The sequence below is a fragment of the Accipiter gentilis genome, chromosome 3, assembly GCF_929443795.1.
Source record: "Accipiter gentilis chromosome 3, bAccGen1.1, whole genome shotgun sequence".
Lineage (NCBI taxonomy): Eukaryota > Metazoa > Chordata > Aves > Accipitriformes > Accipitridae > Astur > Astur gentilis.
Window position 1 is genome coordinate 31,251,947 of NC_064882.1, and position 21,187 is coordinate 31,273,133.

General features: G+C 35.2%; 1 protein-coding gene across 3 annotated transcripts in view; it reads right to left on the reverse strand.

Moving 5' to 3' along the window:
* Nucleotides 1–2,617: 2,617 nt before the first annotated feature.
* Nucleotides 2,618–21,187, reverse strand: part of NCAPG (non-SMC condensin I complex subunit G) — a 29,068-nt gene continuing 10,498 nt past the window's right edge. For 2 of the 3 annotated variants that reach the window (XM_049794302.1, XM_049794319.1), the window contains 15 exons: nucleotides 21,012–21,161; nucleotides 18,509–18,649; nucleotides 17,412–17,535; nucleotides 15,985–16,074; nucleotides 15,643–15,822; nucleotides 15,075–15,185; nucleotides 13,098–13,217; nucleotides 11,267–11,503; nucleotides 10,766–10,947; nucleotides 7,844–8,018; nucleotides 7,260–7,421; nucleotides 6,498–6,669; nucleotides 4,285–4,377; nucleotides 3,760–3,838; nucleotides 2,618–2,890 (listed from right to left, as the gene is read on the reverse strand). In XM_049794302.1, the coding sequence (XP_049650259.1) occupies nucleotides 2,764–2,890; nucleotides 3,760–3,838; nucleotides 4,285–4,377; nucleotides 6,498–6,669; nucleotides 7,260–7,421; nucleotides 7,844–8,018; nucleotides 10,766–10,947; nucleotides 11,267–11,503; nucleotides 13,098–13,217; nucleotides 15,075–15,185; nucleotides 15,643–15,822; nucleotides 15,985–16,074; nucleotides 17,412–17,535; nucleotides 18,509–18,649; nucleotides 21,012–21,161 (2,143 nt within the window). In that variant the 3' untranslated portion in view covers nucleotides 2,618–2,763. The remainder of the gene's footprint in view (nucleotides 2,891–3,759; nucleotides 3,839–4,284; nucleotides 4,378–6,497; nucleotides 6,670–7,259; nucleotides 7,422–7,843; nucleotides 8,019–10,765; nucleotides 10,948–11,266; nucleotides 11,504–13,097; nucleotides 13,218–15,074; nucleotides 15,186–15,642; nucleotides 15,823–15,984; nucleotides 16,075–17,411; nucleotides 17,536–18,508; nucleotides 18,650–21,011; nucleotides 21,162–21,187) is intronic. The other variant, XM_049794309.1, reaches the window with a different exon arrangement.

The window sequence follows — 21,187 nt, forward strand, 5'->3', positions numbered from 1 at the left end:
TAGGTACTTTCAACCTATAGAATTAAAGTAAATAAAAATCGGCAACATTATTTTAGCTAGAGAGAGTACTGCATACTAAGTCAAGATTTTTTCACTGCAGGTAGTAAGGTACTTCCAGACTTGGGTCCTTATCACCTTTGGATGTATGCTATTGCTACCATTTGCGACTTGCTTGAAAGTCAGCTGCATGCATTTAGACCTTGATTATTGCTAATAATCAGCTTTGAAAAATACAACACACATGATCACATCCTATCCTGTAATTAAGCAGCCATCCTTCTTCAAAAGATGAAGTAATTGTGCGAGAGCATACCAAATTTTCCATTGCACAGAAAACCCGTCCCTTGACAGGGAGCAGGGCAGGGGAAGATCCCAGAGAGGATGGAAATGCCAGTTGCTGGTCAAGTTTCTAGCCTGAAAGAGGATCACAGGGTAATTTGGGCATAGAAGGACCTCAGGTCTGTAGTTCTACATCCTGCTGAAAGGCAGGCCAGCTGTGAGGTCAGAGCACATTGTTCAGGACTTTATCTAGTCAGATCTTAAAAACCTCGTAGGACAGAGCCTGCACAGCCTCTCCAGGCAACCTGCTCCAACCGTTCTCAGCCTGTTCCGTGGCCTTTTTCTCCTTGTATTCTCGTCCAAGTTACAACTTATGCCCATTGGGTTTTGTCCTCCCATCATATGCAAAGAGCCTGGTTTCATCTCCTCAACAGACGCCTTGCAGGTAACTGGGGGTTCTCCCAACACCCCCAGGCTGAACAAGCCCAGGTCCCTTTGCCTTTCCCCACAGGGCAAGCACTCCAGCCCCCTGACCAGCCTGGGGGCCTCCACTGAACTCCAGTTTGTCAACGTCCCTTTTCTATTAATACACACCAGTGAAGCCATATCCACAGCAGAGACATCCACTGATTGGCAGGCGACTTTGGGGAAACCCAATCTTCTCAGTACAGGATTCCCAAGAGATGCAAGAGACAGAACCTGCATATGTGGGAAGGTGCAACAGAACAGCAAGAAGGCAAAACTGAGGCATTCCCAGAGAAGGCTTTATAAATTAATTGCTCCAGCTTTTCCTAGAAACTCATTTTAACCAAAAATGAGTGGACTAGCAGCAGTTGCTTAAAGTGTATTTGTAGCAGAGGAGCGAACCACTCACGAGAGTGAGGGCAAGAAAGAACTTGTAACTGAAATTAAAGAAAAAAACAACCCCTAAACTTTAAAGCACAAGGAAAGCTCTATTTGACAATCAAATATATACTTCACCTTTTTTACCCATGTTCAGGCAGCATTCCAGGGGACAGACACTGTCTCTGATCTCAAGTGGTTGCATGTACACAAACTCACACTAGAACACAAGCTGGAGATTTGAAGAAAAGAATTATCAAAAGAGGAAGCTCAGGACTTCAAAATTCTGCTTAAAATGATGAATAAAAATAATTCACCGGTTACATTAACTTCTGAATAGCACATATCAGCAGAAAAGTGTGTCACAGCATTTTGCAGTTTAACAAGTTTCTAGCAAAAACTGAAAGGGAAGAAAAGCAACACAATTCTATCTGATTTCTATATGCAAGCTTGAAAATAGCGTAACAGTTGGGGCATTACACTTCAGGAGCGCTACTTTTCACTTGTGTCCCTAAGCCATTTCTGAGAATTGCCAGATATCATTTACAGTATATTTACTTATTTTAAATGCAAGTTCCTTCAAAAGCTACATTCAGCATCAGTAGTTGAGATGCACCTGTCAAGCAATCGACATTTTTCTCCAACTGCCTTGGAAATTATCTATATTGTAACAGACATGATTGACAGTGTGTTTCCACACCAAAAAACTAGCATGTCCAGGGTGTCTGCTCAGTCTGCTCAGCCACCAGTGACTACTACATGCAGTTTAAAGTTACTCTTCTGTTGTCTCTCTAAAACTCATGACTATTCCTAGGTATGTCATTAGAAAAAGGTTTGTGAACTTCAAAGCTACAAAGAAATCAAAATTGTAAGCCACTTTAAAAAGACAGTACACAAGACCTTATGAAGTACTTCATTTTTTGCCCTTTCTGTACTTAGGTATTCCTTTCCTTATTGGATCTTATTTTATACCACAAATATTTTTATGCTTTTCTAAAAGCACCTTACTGATTTTCCGTAACAAGGTCAAGATCATTAGCAGACTTCCAGGCTTAGGTTTGTAAAATCCGCAACTCAGTTTTACCATTTTAACGTTATTTAAAATAAAGTGGACACATATCTGCAGGAAGCAGAATTCACAGTTAAGACCAATTCCATTTTACGTTAACATGAACAATAAGACCTGGTCAGCAATGTCAGGCTAATAAATGCAGAAAGTATGTGCATAAAACGTAGGTACATTCAAAATTGCTGCCATCACAAGCAACAACTCCAGGTCAAACATTCTCTGAATAATGTTAAATATCAAAACAGCTTTAACTATTAAGTACTTACCACCAACAGCAATTTTTATTTGCAGATAAAAAGTATTCTCTGGGGAAAAAAAAAAAAAGGAAAAAAACAAACCAAATTTTGTTCAGGTAATATTTTAATATGTTTTTATTACATGAATGATGGACTTCATAGTGTAAAAAAAATCATCAAAAGCATCTATTTTTAAAAAATTAAGTTCCTAGAAAAATCTAGAATTATAAATGATCATAATATAATAAGAGTTAAATATGACTAACAACAGATTTATTTTTCAAGTCTGATGTTAACTTCCAGCATTAGCAAAGCACACTTTCTCTCCTTTTGTCTTCACTGATCTGCTTCCCTATTCAAAAGTCTTGAAAGATTCATTCTTGTTTTTTCAAGTGCCACTGTTTTTGCTCGTCTTGAAGGCCTTGAACTTGACATTGGGACTGATTCTGGAATTTCATCACCACTGAAATGTAAAATATTTTAAAATAAGGCCAAAAAAAGACTAAGCAAACTGAAGAGTTTTTATATTAACAAACTTGAAACATGGTCTTAAAGAGCAAAAGTACTTCTTACTAATTATAAACTTTTTATTTTTTGAGAGGAATATATTAATGTTTTCTAAGTGACATAGCAGTTTCACTAAAGATAACCAAGTGTTAGCAGTTACAAAATAAGTAAAAACCCCAAAAGATTAGGTGGTATCAAAGTAAACACACTGAACAGGCAAATGGGAATGATTGATCCTGGTCACCCTAAAGTCTGTGGCTTACTTGCTTGAGAAAGAGTGAGCACAGCTGAAAATTAAAAAGATAATGTCATTTTAATGCTTATCTCCTACAAGATTGTAAGCAAAGGAGTGCGTTGTGTATATTCACTTACCAGTTGTTTGTAGAAGCTTATCAACTACATGTTGAAAAAGAAGCAACAAAAATGTGGAGGGGAAAATAGAATTTAAATAAAAAATAAAAAAATTGATTCTTCCACAGAACAGTTATTAAAAAAGCAGAAAAAGTGACTGGAAGAAGAGCAATAATGTAAGGCAAAAAACTAACTTTTGTCTGCTAGAGAATGTATATTAACTCTATGCACAAAAGGTATGTTAAAAAAATAATTACAGACTCTTAAGCAACAATGATTAAAAAGTCAAGTTGTCAAACCTGCTATTGTTTCAGAAGTACCAGTTCAAAGGGGATTTTTTTCTTGAATATTTATCTGTGTATTAGGAATAGAGGATATTAAAGATGCAGGTTTGGGGTAAGAAAAACATTTGAATTAAAAATTCCTTGCTAGAACAGACATCATGGTTTTGATGGTGGAGAGAAAAGGATTTACCTTTCACTACTGCATTTTACAGTTGTGCCAGTTTTTCTTCTGCTCACAGACCTCACTTCTGCTGCTGCTTTCTGTTGTCCTAAGTATAAGCAAAAGTCTCTTTTCATATCATGATACCATTTCTTAAACTAGTTTTGTATCTTTCTTCAGTGTTTGGTATTGCATTGAAACATATAAATATGCAGTCACCACAGATAGAACATGGTGACAAAACGAAACCAACAACAAACCCGCAATGTACCACTTCTCCCATAAACACCTGTACATTACTGTGGATGACTGTTGCCAAGTTATCTTGAAATCCTGTAGTCGAACTTTTTTTCTTTTTTAAATCTGTGTTGTTGGGAGAGGCTAACAGCACAAAAATTTCCAACACACAAACTATTTTAATCTTTTAACAAATAAAATTTTAAAAACAGAGTATGAAGACTGAATGTTTTTATATCTTTATTTTCACAAAGAGTTAGTATGAAATTATTTTATTAAAAACAACTAGTATTGTAGCCAGAAAAAGCTAGTGCATACCTCTGCCAGCTTTGTTTCTTGTGGATTTCAATTTTGCAGTTGCTTTACTTTTAACTTCATTAACTGGAATATGAAGAGCATCTTTATTATTTTCTGTTAAAAAGAATAGCACATGCAGAAGTCATAGATAATAAATTTTTAATTTATCTTAAGTACCAGTATTTTAAGTTTTGGCTGTTATACAAAAAAAGCCACACAATTTTAACCCCACTTTTTCCTTAAAGTAGAAATTAGAGAATAAGGCTAGAAGGAAGCTTAAAATGTCACTCAGTTATAACCCTTCCCCAACACAGGTTAATCACATGTAAACTATTCCTGGGATGGTGGTTGACAGCCGGCTCAATACAGGTCAGCAGTGTGCTCTGGCAGCCCAGAGGGCAAACCCCACCCTGGGGTGCCTCAAACACAGTACAACCAGCCGGTCAAGAGGGGTGATTATCCCGCTGCATTCAGCGTTGGTGCAGCCTCACCTCGAGTACCGTGTGCGGTTCTGGGCCCCACAATTTAAGAAGGATGTTCACAGGTCCCTGAATGTGTCCAGAGGAGGGCAACAAAGCTGGTGAAAGGGCTGGATGGCATGTCCTATGAGGAGTGCCTAAGGACTCTGGGTTTGTCTAGTTTGGAGAAAAGGAGGCTGAGGGGTGACCTCGTTGCTCTCTACACCTCCCTGAGGAGGGGAAGTGGAGAGGGAGGTGCTGAGCTCTTCTTCCTGGGATCCAGTGACAGGACACATGGGAATAGTTCAAAGCTGTGCCAAGTGAGGTTCAGACTTGACATTAGGAAGCATTTCTTTACCGAGCGGGTGGTTAAACACTGGAACAGGCTTCCAACAGAGGTGGTCAATGCCCCAAGCCTGTCAGTGTTTAAGAGGCATTTGGACAATGACCTTAACATGCTTTAGCTTTTGGTCAGCCTGAAGCAGTCAGGCAATTGGACTAGATGATCGTTGTAGATCCTTTCCAACTGAAATATTCTATTCTAGTCTTAAAATTTCTAAAAATTTCAGGAAATCTTTCTTCAGCAATCTCTGTTATTGCTAGGAAGCCTTCCTCCTAACATCAAATCTAAATCTCCTTTACAGCACCTGAAGGACAAAAATAGTTTCTGTTGCCCTTTTTGCTCACAGCTATCACTTACAAATTTGAAGTAGTAAATGCTGCTTTATTTTTAATGATTCCAAATGTATCTGGGGAGGAGTGGGAGAAGGGAAGGGAACAATGCTTTTCTCCTACAACCTGCTTTTTAAAAGTGCTCAAAAATCCTCTTCCATTAGAAATTCATACCAAAAAGTATTATCAGATGTTAGAAAACAGTACAACTATTTCTCAAAAGCATACTTCCAATAAATATTTGAAGACATAAGCATAGAAGATATAAGAAATTAAAAGTATTTGACACTTCCAGAAACACCAGATTAAAGCCCTGAAATAATTCACTAGAAGATATAAACAAATAATTAGAAGAAACATTAAAAGAAAACATGATCTGCTTAAAACAGTTGCTTGTCAATATCTTTGCTTTACTGCTGCAAGCAAACCTAAACAAGTTTCATCCAATTGCTTTTCTGCTGAAAAATGTTAGACTTTCTGTGCCACCAGCACAATGTACACTGCTAAGGTACATGCAGCTGCATAAGCTGTGGAAAGTCTTCCAGCTACTTGCACTTCAAGCTCTTAAATAGCAATAAAACCAAATCTGGCTCCAACATACAAGCTCCTAACAAGGACAGACCGGTGTCAACACTGAAGATATCGGCTATATATATTGCTATAATATAGTCTGCAAGAAGCACAGGCATGGTAACTCCAAAGTCTAAATACCCCACAAAGTACTTGTTTCTTTCTCCAAGTTAGCAAGTTACATTCTAAAGATGAGTTAGTCAACACTACTATTTAGCAGGCATACTAGTATGCCAAATAGCTAAAAAAAAAAAAAAAGCAGCCTATTTTAATACTGTCTTTGTTAAAAAGAGAGCACTGCAGGGCAGAGCTTAAGACTCAAAATACAGCACTGGTTATACTAGAGTAATACGGAGAATAAGCAAATAGAATTGGATCAAAAAGCAATAAAAAATGGAAAATACTTCAGTACAAATATTTTAAACTGTATGCATATTTACTGGATGTTACCATTTCCCATTAAGAATTAGATTAATTTAACGCAGGAAAACTAAAACTTATTTTCATACACATCTAAACAAGTCAGTTGTATACCTTCTTCATTTTGAATAGTATTCTCAGATAATGTGATGTCAGTTTCCTGTGTCTTTTCAGAGAGCCCTGTTTCCTCAGTCCTTTCAGTGTGGTCTTTGCCCAGATTAGGATCTTTGGTCAAGTTCATCTTTATCTTCTCAATAGCTCTTTGACACAGTTTATCTTTCACTTTCTGGAAAAGTCACATTTAATGTTAAATGCTACTTAATTTTACAACTGTTTATTTTATCCATTAAATTTACCCACTAATAGGATTAGTTAAATTTACTGTATGAAGGATACAACGTGTGACATGAAGATGATCAGTCAAGTTGAAAGGAGGAACACTTTCTCCATCAACACCAGGCACTGAAACCTCAAAATACTTTTTTTGTTCTTTTTTAAAGGAAACCTAAAAAACATTAAAGCAACTGGACCTTTCCGTCTGAGTCCTGGAGCATAGCTACCTCTGGATAATACACCCATAGTAGATCAGCATTCTTTTCAACATTTCTATATACTATTCCTCTGTCACACTCCCAAATTTTACTTTATTTTCCCATATTAATAAAAGCATCAATGTAAAAACTTTCACATCACTCTTGTAATCCCCTCCCACTTCATCTTAAATCAAGCACCCTCTTCATGTTGCCTAATGGTCTTACAGTTATGTCATAAGTTTAGGCATAAAATTTCAGTAACTAAAGATAAGCCACCCAAACTATAAAAGATATCAGATTGCTAATGATTAAAGAAGTAAGAACCATGTTATTTATGTACTACCTCTAGAATCTCATTGAGCAGAACCAGAAGATTCTCTGTGGAAGAGCTACTAAGTTCTAGTGAATTTAAAGCTTTTGCATAAATCCGAACATCTGGTGCAGTTGGGTCCATCAAGATTTCATTGCAAATTTTCATTGCTAAACTGTCATGCACTGTTAAGTCCTGTAAAGGAAAGTAATTAGATATCAGAAGTTTTGCTTGGAACTATTTACAAAAGATAGCAATGAGATCATTCCGATTTAAGCAGCTAATGACTAATTTTACAGAGTAAACATTTTACTAAAATGCAGTATTTTGAGTACATACACCAGCTGATTTTTATAAATACTTTTCCCAATATAGACAATTAGCCATGATGCAAGTTCCTACTAGCATTTTTTAATTGTAAGAAGGAGAGGAAATTGAGGGAAGGGAAGGCAGGGAGGTCAAGCTAAAAGATTTCATTACCTGAACAGTCACTCATTTAATCCAGCTTCTGACACTAGGAATCTCAGAAAGGCCCAAACAGCTAGCAGTAGGTGAAGGTGGTCAGTTCCTAATCTCTAGACACGAATATTGTTTTCCTCCAGTTTAACGCACTGTACCTGATAGTCCTGAGACTTTTTAGACTGGGGTTTCAGTCCACTTGGTCTGGTCAGGTCAACTAATAGTTCAGAAACATTACTGATATCTATTTCAGACAAAGGTGAAGTTGCAGGAGCATTTAACAGTGTTCGCAGAGTTGGAAAATAAGCTTCTTCAAAGCATTCCTGGTTAGACCTGTTTCAATAGAGTCAAACATTAGTAGCATAATGAGACAAACCTTAATTTGCCCCTAAATTTTCTCTTCTATGATGAAAGTTCACAGACCTACTACAATTCATCAATCAAAGCAATGTGGGAGCAGCGAACCTTGGTAGAGACAGCCAGCAGGATCAAGATATCAAAACTACTTCACAGAACCAATTTCTTTTAAGCTTCAGCACACGGTATTGCAAGCAAGTTTTAAGTAACACTTCCTGCCTCTGAACAGTTTGAAAGTTCATCCTTACTACTGAAAACCTAACTGATATATACAGACACATTCTCTCTTAAGGGACAGAAATACATTTCTCTAAATCTTTTATTTAGATTAATCTGTCTTCTGCTCACCCCTCCTTCCTGCTAGCATTTTTCTTTGGTGATACTTCTCATTGTGTAAGAAAGCAAGGAAGCCTGGCAAAAAAAAAAAAATGCAGTGCTTAACAAGATTTTTGGAAGAAATACTTGTGCTTTCTTTTCTCAGAAGTTAGTAACTCCTGCCAAGCAAACCTAAAAATCATGTTGCATTTGGTTCTGCAGCAAGTTGTCTAAAAGCATAGTTCCACAAGACAGGTCAAAACAATTTAAAAGGTAGGGTGTCAAAAACTACAAGGTACTAGTAGGTGAAGTGAAGCCTTTTTTGTTTCTGATACTTCTTAACCTCATATTTGAACCCAAATAACTACAGGAGAAAACTAAGAAATAATTCAAAAAAAGCAGGTTGTTTGCTGCTGGATTATTGAGCCAAATCAGCTGACCAAAAGACCTTTTGAGCACTAAAACCGGGGCAAGAAAGAATGGAAGCAAGAACTCTCCCTTTCAGCAGCTTTAAGGCTTTAGATTGGATCAAGCATAACTGAAGAATTGTTTAGATTTTTTTTTTTTTTTTTTATTAATTTACAGGAAATAGTCTAGTAGAATATAGCCACGAGGCAGAACTTTCTCCTCTTAGGCTGCCAGAGAGTTTACTTTACTCTTTAAAAAACATTCCACAAATAAGAATTGTTCACTGGTTACAGAATCTTGTCCCTGTTATTAGCATGCCATGCCACTCTATTGACATGACAGAATATTTACAGAAGTCAGCATCAACATTTTTTTCCCCCCTCACACAGAATCCAAATATTTAATTTCAAAAAGTAAACCTCTTGATTATATCTGCAACCAGATGAAGAGGTTAACAGAGCAGCACCCAGAAAACAAATGGAATTTTAAAATTTGGTGAGAGATCAGTACTAAATTAGGTATGAACCTCAGCCAAATCTCATTCATTACCTGAGTTTTCATTTTCCAAGTGGCAACTTTGCAGACAGTTCTGAATTACACATGGTAATTAATAATTCTTTTCTGAAAATACAGTATTGCTAACCAAAGATAATCCATGATTCATCTTAAAACGAACTGTTTGTGATCCAGAATGCAGATAATGTTTTGAGACAGAAAACTAATGAGGTTTCCTAACTAAACAGAGATTCCAAAATCAATGAGCCAGACTAAGATTTAGGATTTCTTTTCTCTGCTGATATTTCCAATTTTTGCCTTAAGCAAACACCATGTTTTTCTTTTCCAGAAAAAGATCATCTATGAGGTGCCAGAAGGAGTTGCCTCATTTGCAAGTGACTTTGAAATACACAGAATTACTCAGGTGGGCAATCACTAGAACTCATAATTAAAAAAAGAAAAAAAAAAGGAGAGAAGGCAATTCACAGGGTCAGAAAGGTTAAAGATTATCACTGTTAAAAGCTTAAATTCATTACTCAATATCAGATACTGGAAGCATATGAAGTTAGTTTTTCTGTTACTTATTTTCAAGAGAATTTAAATAGGGAAAACCCCATTCTGGAGGAGACTAGGTATTACTCTCTTTTTTTCCCCCCCTGACAACAGCAAAAATACATTTGTTTGGGTTTTTTTCCTCTCCAAACCAACCCTCCCTTGAACTACTCCTCTTAATGTGGCAATTTATAGGCCACAAAAAATTTACTTCAGTTTTGTTTGGAAAAATAGATAAGGTAATATATAATACAACTAAATTAAATCTTAACCATAAAAAAAAGGCAGATTAAAACTCAGCTAATTCAAACTGGCTAAAACCACTAGCAGCAACTGAAAAGTAAGTTAATAATATTTTTTCTTTGAGCAAGTGAAAGGAGATGGCAATTACTATTTAAGCTCCTATCCCCTTACATAAGCTTTCTACCTCCTTTGTCCACTACCAAAATAAACAGGAGATTTTAGATCTGCTATGAATTTAGATTGGAGTATTCTTTGGTTTAAAAAAACAAACCAAAACCAAAACCCAAACCACAACCAATAGCCTGCTGCTTTGATATCTGCCGGGCACCGATTATTTTCTTTTGCAGCATTCCTGTCACTTTTTAGTGACACTTCAAAGTCTACCTGTAGTGCTCAACAGCATAAATAAGCAAAGCACATCCTTTTAAATTAATCTCTATTCAGTATCTTGAAGAACAGTTTCAATCATAAGCTTAGGAAAGAAAAAAAAAAGTGGAAGGCCACAAGGGTAAGAAGGAATTAATAGAACGTCTTCAGAATAGTCATAGGTTGAGATTATATATGTTCAAAAGTAACACACAAATGAGCCTGAACTAGACCTTTAGGTCTAATTTGCATTTGTGCAACTTCTGCTTGTGCAAGATCAAAAAAGGTTCCTAAAGCTGCTAGACCAATGTATATTTTCACATAATAATTTACAAAGGCCATACCTATTTGCATAAGCAAATAAAGGGAAGAAAACTCCTAGACAGTGTCTAAGCCGAGTATCCTCTTCTGTCACAGGATTATACCACAACAAAACAAGACGAGAAAGAAGCTTGGCACTAATCAGCCTCCCAGAGAACATCAGTTTGGCTATGCCTTCTGCAGTTTCTGTCCTAAGTTCTGAAAACTGAAGAAAGAACTGGTCATTTATACAACACACCAACCACAGCGTTTTTCACTAATACTGTAAAAGTCTACATTCTCTTTTGCCAATCAATTCTCTACATTCACATATTTCCACCTGCACAGAATTCAAAGCTAGCTCAAGAGTTTAGTCTATATCAGTGACAAAGTTGTGGTCATTTTGTAGGACAACTGTTTTGACATTAGACCGTTAATTTCAATTACACATCATGTAATATTCACAGGCAACTTAATGGGATGGTAAGCCTTCTGCAAAAAGCATTTTTAAACAAAACTAAGGCAAATTTTATAGTATTTCTTACCTCACTGTCTAAGAAACCAGAAAGAAGCTGCAGGAGGCTATGAATCATAGCAGTCTCTTCTCCCTCCTCTATTGTTTCACTTTCTTCCTCACAACTTTCAGCTCTATTGTGTGCACCTTCACTTTGAGAGTCATTGCCTCTTCTGGCTTTAAATGGCTCAATTCCAAACAGCATTAGTTGATCAAAGATTGCCTTTAAAGCACTGAGCTTTACATTTATATTATCTATTTGTAAAACCTAGGTTTAATAAGGAAAATAAATACATCATGTTACAGTAGACCACCCATGTTAACATTAAGCATAATAAGATTTTTTGCTTTAATAAGATTGTTTAATTTGGGAAACTTTTTATAATACTTGGGACAAATTTCAGACTCAGCAATACAAGTTTAAACCTGAATTTGTAATACAGTCTGGCAAATAATTTATCAAGTCATCTATGTAATTTCCATTACATAAAATCAATTGAATTTCACTCACAGAGTGAGCATGCATGTGTGAGAGGTAATTTTATTGTTCAACTTCTAAGCAGACATTGGACAAACGGAAAGTTTATTTGCCAGTAGTAGCAGCTCCATAGTGGCTAACACAAGCACTACAGGAAAAAAATACATAAGAAATCCGTGCTCTGAAATACTGCATAGCTTAATTAAAATAAACAGTATGTGAAAAGACAGCAGGGAGCAAAAGAGTAATAAAATTCAAATAGGTTACTGCATAGGTTACTATAGGTATTATAGTTCAAATTAACATTCAAATAAAACCATACATAGTGGGTTAGCCTAGAGATCCTAGATCTGTTTAGGCCAACACCCTGCTTTTGATGGCAGCCTACACAAAGAATTTGGGGTTTAGTACCTACAGAAGTTACTTAAATCTAAAATCTAAGTTGCTAAAGCAACTGAAATCCTCCCTAAACAACCAAACTGATTTTTAATGAGACATACTCAAAGGCAAATTAAAAGCAGTAGTATATGCTAACTTTTTAGGAACCGAAAGTTTTCCTGCTACGGTGACTGACAGCTCTATCATCTTCTCCGAGCCAAGCATATCATCTCAATGCCTGCTGTCAGTTCTCTTGAGTGTGTACATGAACATACTCTTAACAAAGCACGATGGCCACCTATGCTTCTCTCAAAGCCAGGGTCTGAAAAGTTAACAATTGTGTCATCTTTTATGTAATTAGCTCAGCATCAGAACATTTACCACAGAGGTGGGCGATGTGGGTATTATGCCATCCAACATGTTCCATATCCATAGATGTTTGGCCATGCTATTGTTTGTTGGTTTGAATACTGCTTTATCCTCTAATACTGCTTTATCCTCTAATTAACAATCCTTCCTTAATCCATACAAAATTAATAATTCAGAAATTAAATTGGACACCCAAGATCACAGGTAAGTATGTAACAGAAATGTAAAAACAATCAGTCATGTTTTTAATTTTGTTTCCCAAGGAAGGAAGGCTTACACAATCCTACAGCTTCTCTTTTCTATGTTGTAATAGCAGAAATAAATGACTAATTTCACCCAGATTCAGAAGAGAAAGCGAGACCTTACAGATAAAGGATTCCTACAAACTTCGAAGACAACAGGTAACCTTACAAAGTAAAGGCATGCTAACTACCAAGACACAATATCAGCTTGAATATTACTAGACATCAGAGAAATCTACATGAAACCACACTCTCCAGATCCAGATCTTTAGGAAATCAGGAATCACTGGTTCTCAAATAATATAAATGTGTAGAATAGTTTGTTATAGATACAAGACTATTTTTATTTACTAAGCCACACAGACCATCATTCCATTCCCCATCAGACATTTTACCTGTAACAGCAGTGCAAGCTGTTGTCGGGCAAAGTCTTTGTTCTGAAGGGCACAGCAACCCAAACACCGAACTGCCATATTTCTCACAGCTGGATGGACATTAGTTATGCAAGGAAGTATCTGGAAACAATAATATTAGACCTTATAGTTGAAATACATAAATTGAAAATAAAAAAAACTGACTACTAAAAACATGCTTACCCTGAAACTAAAAATAATTTAGTTTGATACAGGATTGGAATATACTCTGTTTATCTAGATATAAACAGAAGCAGATAGAGTACGCTGTTTGAAATCAGTAATAAAATAATGGCTAAAATCATGAGTGTTTTGCTTTTTGTTTTTAGTATTTGTTTTCAAACAAAACTGAATTGACCACTCATTGTGAAATAAATTTAAAAAAACCACACAAGAACAAACCTACATGTTTCTTCATAAAAGACATTAACATTCTTGCAGAGAAACAATACTCAGTTTCAAGTTGCAAAAATACAGATGCCCCTTTCACATACTTGAAATAGTTTTGAGAAGACAATGGTAAAAATCCACACAAAAGAAATGCCAGACTAGATACAGGGTGAATGCTACAATGGCATCGTTTTGTATTTTTGCATTTACTAAAGAGTTCGAGTTTAAAACAACAACAAATAAGATCTCCCAAATCATGTAATATGTGAAAATCCAGCAGGAACAACAATAGGAAAGCAGGATCTTGGAGAAAGAAAAGTGGAATAAACAACAAATGTGGAAGTTAAAGACCTAATGAAAAGGAAAAGGTTTCTGGGGGACACATAACACTAATTAGTATTTCTAAGAATACTTCTATACATCTGAAAGAAATCAGGTGTGGTTTCACTATATTTAAGTTACTCTAAATTGGTGTTGCAATTTTCTTTCCAGTTTGAATTCTAAGAATGTGCCCATACTGACTCAGGTCATCTACCCCATTGTCTCATCAAAAAAGATCAAAACCAAATTCCTATAAAGTATTACATAAACAGACTAAGTAGATACTTCCCAAGAATTCTTGTCAAGGTCCCAACATTTTGCAGCCGAGAGGTACCAGAGCTGGGAGGCTGTTCCTATCTACCTAATCATTCCATAATATTTATTTTTCTTGAATTTGCTCAGTCTTCCTTGAAATTTATGCAAGTGCTCAACACGCACACATCCTGTGACAAAAAATTCCACAGATTACATATTATGTGAAGAATCAACTTATTTCATTTGTTTTGAGCTTGCTAGTTGCTAGCTTTATGGGCTGATCAACCAATCCTTATTCATGTTCTCCATAATAATCACATCTTAGGATTTCTGCCCTCTCTTACACCCTGCCCCTAACTTCTCTCTTCTCCAGGTTACAAAGAGGTAAACTATTTAGTCATTCTTCATACAGAAGCCATTCCATGCTTTTCTTTGCTGCCCTCTTCTTGACCACTTCCAATTTAAATATAAACTTTCTAGATAGATGCGATAAGAATTGCACTGAGTATTCAGATGTGGCTGCACCATTCATACAATGGCATATTACTTTTTTTTCCCCATTTTGTTTGCAGACTCAGTAACAGTTAAAAGTCTGTGATATTTAGAAATGTTCATCTTAAAATCCATACTCTTCACAATGAAAACTAGGAAATATATCTTGTAGGCTGTAAGGGGCCTGCAATGCCACTGCCTTATTTTTCAATACAGAAATATTTTGCTTTTCAAAGGTGCTAAGGAAACAGAGGGGGTGGGAAGGAATCCCCCCAAACTTCTCCTTGTACACGGAAGGATGAAAGAAAGGTCTATATGAGTTCCAGTCTTTCTGCACCTCCAGGACACTAGGTTCTGAGAAGGCTTAAAAGAACCAGACACAGCACTACAGATACAGCAAAGTGATTGTGAAATAACCACAAACCATCCTGCCAGCACCTAAGGGCCAGCTATGATGTATTCATTTTTATTATAATGTAAACAGTATATAATCCTACATACCAGAGATTCAGTGATTTCATTAATGGTTGGACCAATTCCTTTAGAAAGGGACATGATCTTCAGAAGCTCATAACACATCATCAGACACTTCAACAGTGTTTCAGGATCATTCTTCAAGTAGGTCAGGAAAAAGAAAAAACATTATTAATACAAATGGTGGCTGTGATAAGGAGAACAGGGACATTAATCATAATTTTTCCCTACCCAAATAAACATTTCCTGTCCACTACACATTTGCTGTACAAGAACATTAATCAAAATCTGTCTATAAACTATGATGAAAAGAGATTCAGGTTTATGTTTTCAGTTAGTCAAAAACAGTAAAACCAAGACCCTTTTAGAATCCTTTAGTTACTCAAGGACAAAAGAGCAGTTTAGCCGCAATTCATTTTTTTGCTAGAGCATATCATCAGCTTCTATACATGCAGAAGGAGAATACCAATACCATAAATGTTCATTTTCAGTTTTAAAAATTTAGATGATACAAGGCCAAACTACACTTTCTTTTAAAACTATGAGTAAACATCAAGACCTAACCAGCACATGGGAATACAGGAAAGGAAGAGACCTTCTCCACACGCATTTCTTTAATTTCAGGTTGCTCTGCTTCTTTTATCAGATCATTTTTATTGTGTTCCAACTCAGTTATTTTCTCTTTTAGTACTGATGCTCTATTAAAATCCTGCAGAGTAATGCATTCTTCCAAAGCTTCTTTTGCTTCAAAAAGTTTCACTTTTATTTCAGCCAACTGAAATACAAAGTAAAAAGAAAATTAATGCAATACCATAACCTTTGTGGTATTAGCCAACAATACACTATTGACACTAGCCAATAATACACTACTATATAAAACTCTTACTAGATAGATACGCTTAAAAAATATTTTTCTTGTTGACTAAAATCTGCTTACCTTAAGCTCCCGCTTTCTTATTTCAGCTGCATCAACAGGCTGGCTGACTGTAACAATTGGCTCACGAACTTCTGATATAATTTCTGCAATCTGTTGTTACAAACAGTATATTAGTGCCATTAATTTCAGCTCAGATGTCAGATACTATGCATTTAACTTTTCCAAATTTAAATACCAACCTTCTGAAAACTTATTGAACATTTGTGCAGTTTCCCTTAACAGCTAATTCACTGCAAATAAGTCCACATTTTGACAATACATAGTCTAACCATGAAAGTCTAGCGTTTTCTACCATTCACCTAGGTAAGCAAGAAAATAGAAGACCATATATCCATAAATAAGTTCAGCAGTTTCTATGCCAACAGTTCACAGGCACTATCTCCTCTAGATCTGAACACATGCTTTAAAAAGAATTACTGGTAACAAGAGTAAGTTTTTTCATCTGTTACTACTTCAATCAAAATACAACAAAGAACACTATCATTTAAAGGTCTATAAACCACCATATGCAGTATAAGAAGCCACGTAAGCAATTTCATTTCAAGCCAAATACATGCATACAACTAGAAGCAGAACTTAGCTGAGAGTTTTTCAGTCGGTTAGGGGATTTCTTTAAAGTCAGACCCATTATGTTAATTAAAAAATGAGATGAAACATGAGGAAAACTAAAGACCACATGAGACAGGATAGTCTTAATTTATCTTGTATCAGATCACCTCAGTTTAAGTTCCTCTCAAGCTGTGCCAAATCAATGGAATGTATTGAATTGGTGTATTTCACTACATAATAGAAATGCACACATTTACTCATCCTATTGTACTATAATGCTAAGATTACCATAGTTCTTCCAACAAAATCATGTAACAAACCTATAACCTAGCTTTAACCACTGGACTGAGGTTTTGCAAAAGTGGTCTCTGTCCTTAAGTCCAGGGTTCATTTAAAATATTTGAGCAAAACCAAGGGTCTATTTTTCAGGAGTCAAGTTTAAATAATTCTGCTGTATATAAAGACTCTACTATATAAAATACTTTTCTTATAAGGATTTTTAGTACTTAGGTAAAAGGAGGGAAGAGAAATTTGAAACCTGGAAATGTACATTGTCCTCGCTTTGAATGTTTTAGTCAAAACTGTTTGGATCTAATATGACAAAGGATTCTGAAACAGGCTGTTGAAGTGTTAATACTTTCCTAATTTGAGGATTACATTTACAACACCGGCCAAATCTCTAAAAATAAAGATCTTTAGACAATGACAAAAACGCAGCTATGCTAAAAAGAAAAAAAAGAAAGGGGAGAGGACATAAATGCTTTTCCAAACTAAAAATATTTGAACTCCCAATATTTCTGTTACAATGCTTCGTAAAGGCTGTTTGCTATACAGAGAAGGTAGAGCCTAGAAAACAATGAGTCTTTAGAATTACTCACAATTTGAATCCTTCTGTCATCATCCTTAACAATATTGAGTAATCTTTCCACAAGCAGAGACAGAAGGGCTGTTGAAGTTGCAGGTAGAATGAGAATCTTTTGTAAAGTAACTAACAGATGCTTTCTACATTAAAATAAAAAAAAAACAACCAAATAATCTGTTTGCTTATTCAAGAAAGTAGAAGACATTAAGAGTTAGTATTTTACCCACTTCGAGTTAGTCTAATGAAGACTTTATAATACATTATAATATAGCTCTAGAGAAGTTTTTCTTAACTGCTGAATATGTCTTCTTAAAAATGTTTGTCTTTTGGGGATTTTACTTGATTTGTCTTGCTTAGAAAATGCTGATTTTTTTTAATCAGGTGTCACTACTGTCCAATGAAAGGTCATACCAGCAGAAAAGTCAAGAGTATCAATACTTTAGAATGCTTTCATAGAAATTATCTGGCTGGAAACTAAAAAAAGAAAAATAATAATTACAAGTTAAACTATCCTGCCAGTCCAGCATACATATAATGCATTCCACAGAGTCTGAAGTTATTGCTGTGTTTGTACTATCATAACTGCAATTTTTCATAAAATGTCTGTGATGGTATGAACTTCCAAATTTATTCACTCTTATTACTTCACATCAAAAGGCTGTTCAAATTATAGGAATGGCTCAGAGTCCAATTCAGCTTGGCATCCAAAACATCTGTAACCTTTCAGGCCTTAGCAGACTAGGCTTAAAAACACAGAAACATATAGGCTACTCACTACAAGCCATCCATTTATCTCCTTTTATCTTTTTATATACTACGTTCCAAATGAACAGTCTTGTAACTTCATAATCTCAAGAACATGTTATGAAAACAACCGAATTTGTTCTCCCCAAACAATGTTGTATCTGCATTAAAACTCATTTTTCAATAAAAGCAAGCAGATGATATTTGGCACACTTTGGGGAACAATTCCATTAGAGAGACTGTGCCTTTTTCCAGCTAGCATTAGAATTGTATTTTGTCTGCTTGATCAGGTTATTTTCCCAACAGAGACTCTATGCCTGTCCACAGGCATGAGTGCCATAAGCTTAATAACTAAGACTTTAAGTTTACCTTCCTCCCTCTTCTGTGGTATCCATGCAGCCTATGATAACAATCAGTTGCTGGCCTATAAATTCTTTTGTCATCAGCTTTTCAAAACAAGTAAAGTCTTCTCTTTGTTCTTCAGTAAGAACTGGCATATTTTGAAGGTAACTGAATCCAAATCAAACACATATAATTACATTCAGAACCACTGTTAGAAAGTAAAAAAAAAAAACAAAAAACACCCCACACCAAACCAAAACCCAGACACACACACACACACCCAAAAAACCCCACCATTTTCCTGTCCTCTATAAACAAGTGGTTACCTTAGTTACAACCTTAAAAATTAATGTTTGTGTTCTCCTTTTCATAGATTAATAGTTCCAGAAATTTATTTATACCAAATAATGTACAGTTTAAAAATAATGCACTTCATTAAAAAAAAAAAATCCCTTGTTTGAAAATACAAAATAGTAAGAAACAGAAAATGACAAGTTATGCTGGTACATGTGATTTCAGTTCTGTACCCTGCATAAAGGCAGAATCTTAGTAATACATGTACACATGTATCATTTTTCATATATATAACTACTGTTCTTCTGCATATTTAGGTACCGTGTATTCTACTACATGTTCAGAGATGTTATATTGCCTACAAGACAAAATAAAAGAAAAGCATTAAAGTGTGCAGTGATTTTAAAATTCTTTAGCTGATCAAGTATGCCATCGCAGAAAACCAACAATTTGTTGTCAGATATGCTCAGCCACATAGCATGGAAAGTGTAATCAGTTTGTTCTGTTTCTTTATTTTTCTAGAGTCATTCTTTTATCAAAATTTTTTTCCATCAATGAAAGCACGCTTGTTCGGAAAATCTGGAGTGAAACACTTCATGTACAAAATTCAATACTGAATGTAGTGTAATATATAAAATTCAAATACTGATATGAGCTGTGAAAAAGATGCTTATTTTTACCACAGCTTTGGAGATACTTTCCAGCAACAGTTCATTAAATTTAGCAAATTTTAAAAATTTCTTCAAAGTTAGGACAAAAACTTTGCACGTAGCTACTATTTAAGAACATCTGAAATTACAACAATGTAGGCAGCTGTTTCTGATAATTTAACAATAATGTTACCTGCACCAGATAATAGTGAAATATCTAAATGAAGCTTACAATCCTGCATTTTTCCTTAAGTATCAATGACTCGTAGTTTCTTGTTCCTCCTAATTGATACTCTCACAGTGCAAATAAAGACTTGGATTGTACAATTGCAAATCTTACCTGAAACAACTGGTGGCACAGCTCACCAATGAATAGTTTAACAGTTGATACTACAAACAAGTACTAGCAAACCTAATTAATCTTACTCAGCCTCTTCCTGAAGGGGAAGATAAATGAAGGCATTTTGAGTAAGATTGGATAGAAAAAAAGAAAACTGGGTTTTTTTGAGGACAAATGTTTTATGGACTCTTAAATTAATTATGAATGAATCAATTTACACCCACAAGACTGGATCCACATTTCAAAATTAAGGAAGCACAGATGCTTCATTTATTAAATGTTCATGAAACATGTTAGCACATTCCACATAGAAAAGTAGCAATAATATCTGTATGTACTACTAATATACTATACCCACTGAAGTGAGAAAAGAGTATGCATATTTTTAATTGAAAACATCTATCAAAACAATGCATTTTTCAGCAGATCTGATTTGTAATAATTTCAGGAAACTTCACATTTTGCAAATATAATACCTCAGTTAAGATTTCTCAGCATTCTCCATGCTCACATAAATTGTGTTCAAATTTTATGTTAAGACTGAAGTATCCCTCAGAGAAAAAAAAAAATGTACTTTTCTTCGCTTTGGTAAAAAGACTGACTTAAGAAAACATTCTTTTTCTCCCCCCAATTATATGTTCTGTAATTGGCTCATTTAGCAACTCTGTCACTGCCTTCAAACATAAGTTTTTCAGAAGCATGCCTGCCTGAGCAGGGGAAAGAGAAGATAATGAACTCTCAGTTTCAAAAACACTTCTCTTGGGGACAGCAGCCAAATTTTACTTTATTTCCACAAATTACAACAATTAAAAAATATCAGTTTCTGCAGACTCTAAAAGCCTCTTTCTGCAAGCTCTTTGCAAACACATAGTAACCTAGATAATAGCAGATGGACAAAGGATAGCTGCATATTACAGGACAATTATTCTATTATCTCAAATGGCAAAGAACTATATGCTATTGATCCAGTAGTCCATCTTGCTGATAATTCATGAGAAAGGACATTCCAAAAATGGTTTTCAAGTTACAAATTTGCCTTTTACAGTTTTTGTTTAAAACAAGAAAATCCTCTCAAAAATCTTATTAAAAGAGTTTTAAAAAAATTTAAAAATCACTGTTCAAGCACAACTTTGGCTTCAGAGGAAACCTGAATAGTTGAATAAAATAAATATTCTCTACTTAAAAAAATATATATACACACATATCTATTTTAGTGGCAAGAGATTTATTTTTAAACTAAAGGTACCTTAATAAATAATCTGCATATATAGCTGGTTCTGGCAACATCTGTTCTAGTAAATCTTCACCTTCTTCACCTTTTGATTTTAGATATTCACAAAGACATCGCCAATATAACACATTCTCAGCCGTTAAGTCTTCCAGTGGAATCAGTTTTCTAAACAAAAATAAATAGATATAAAT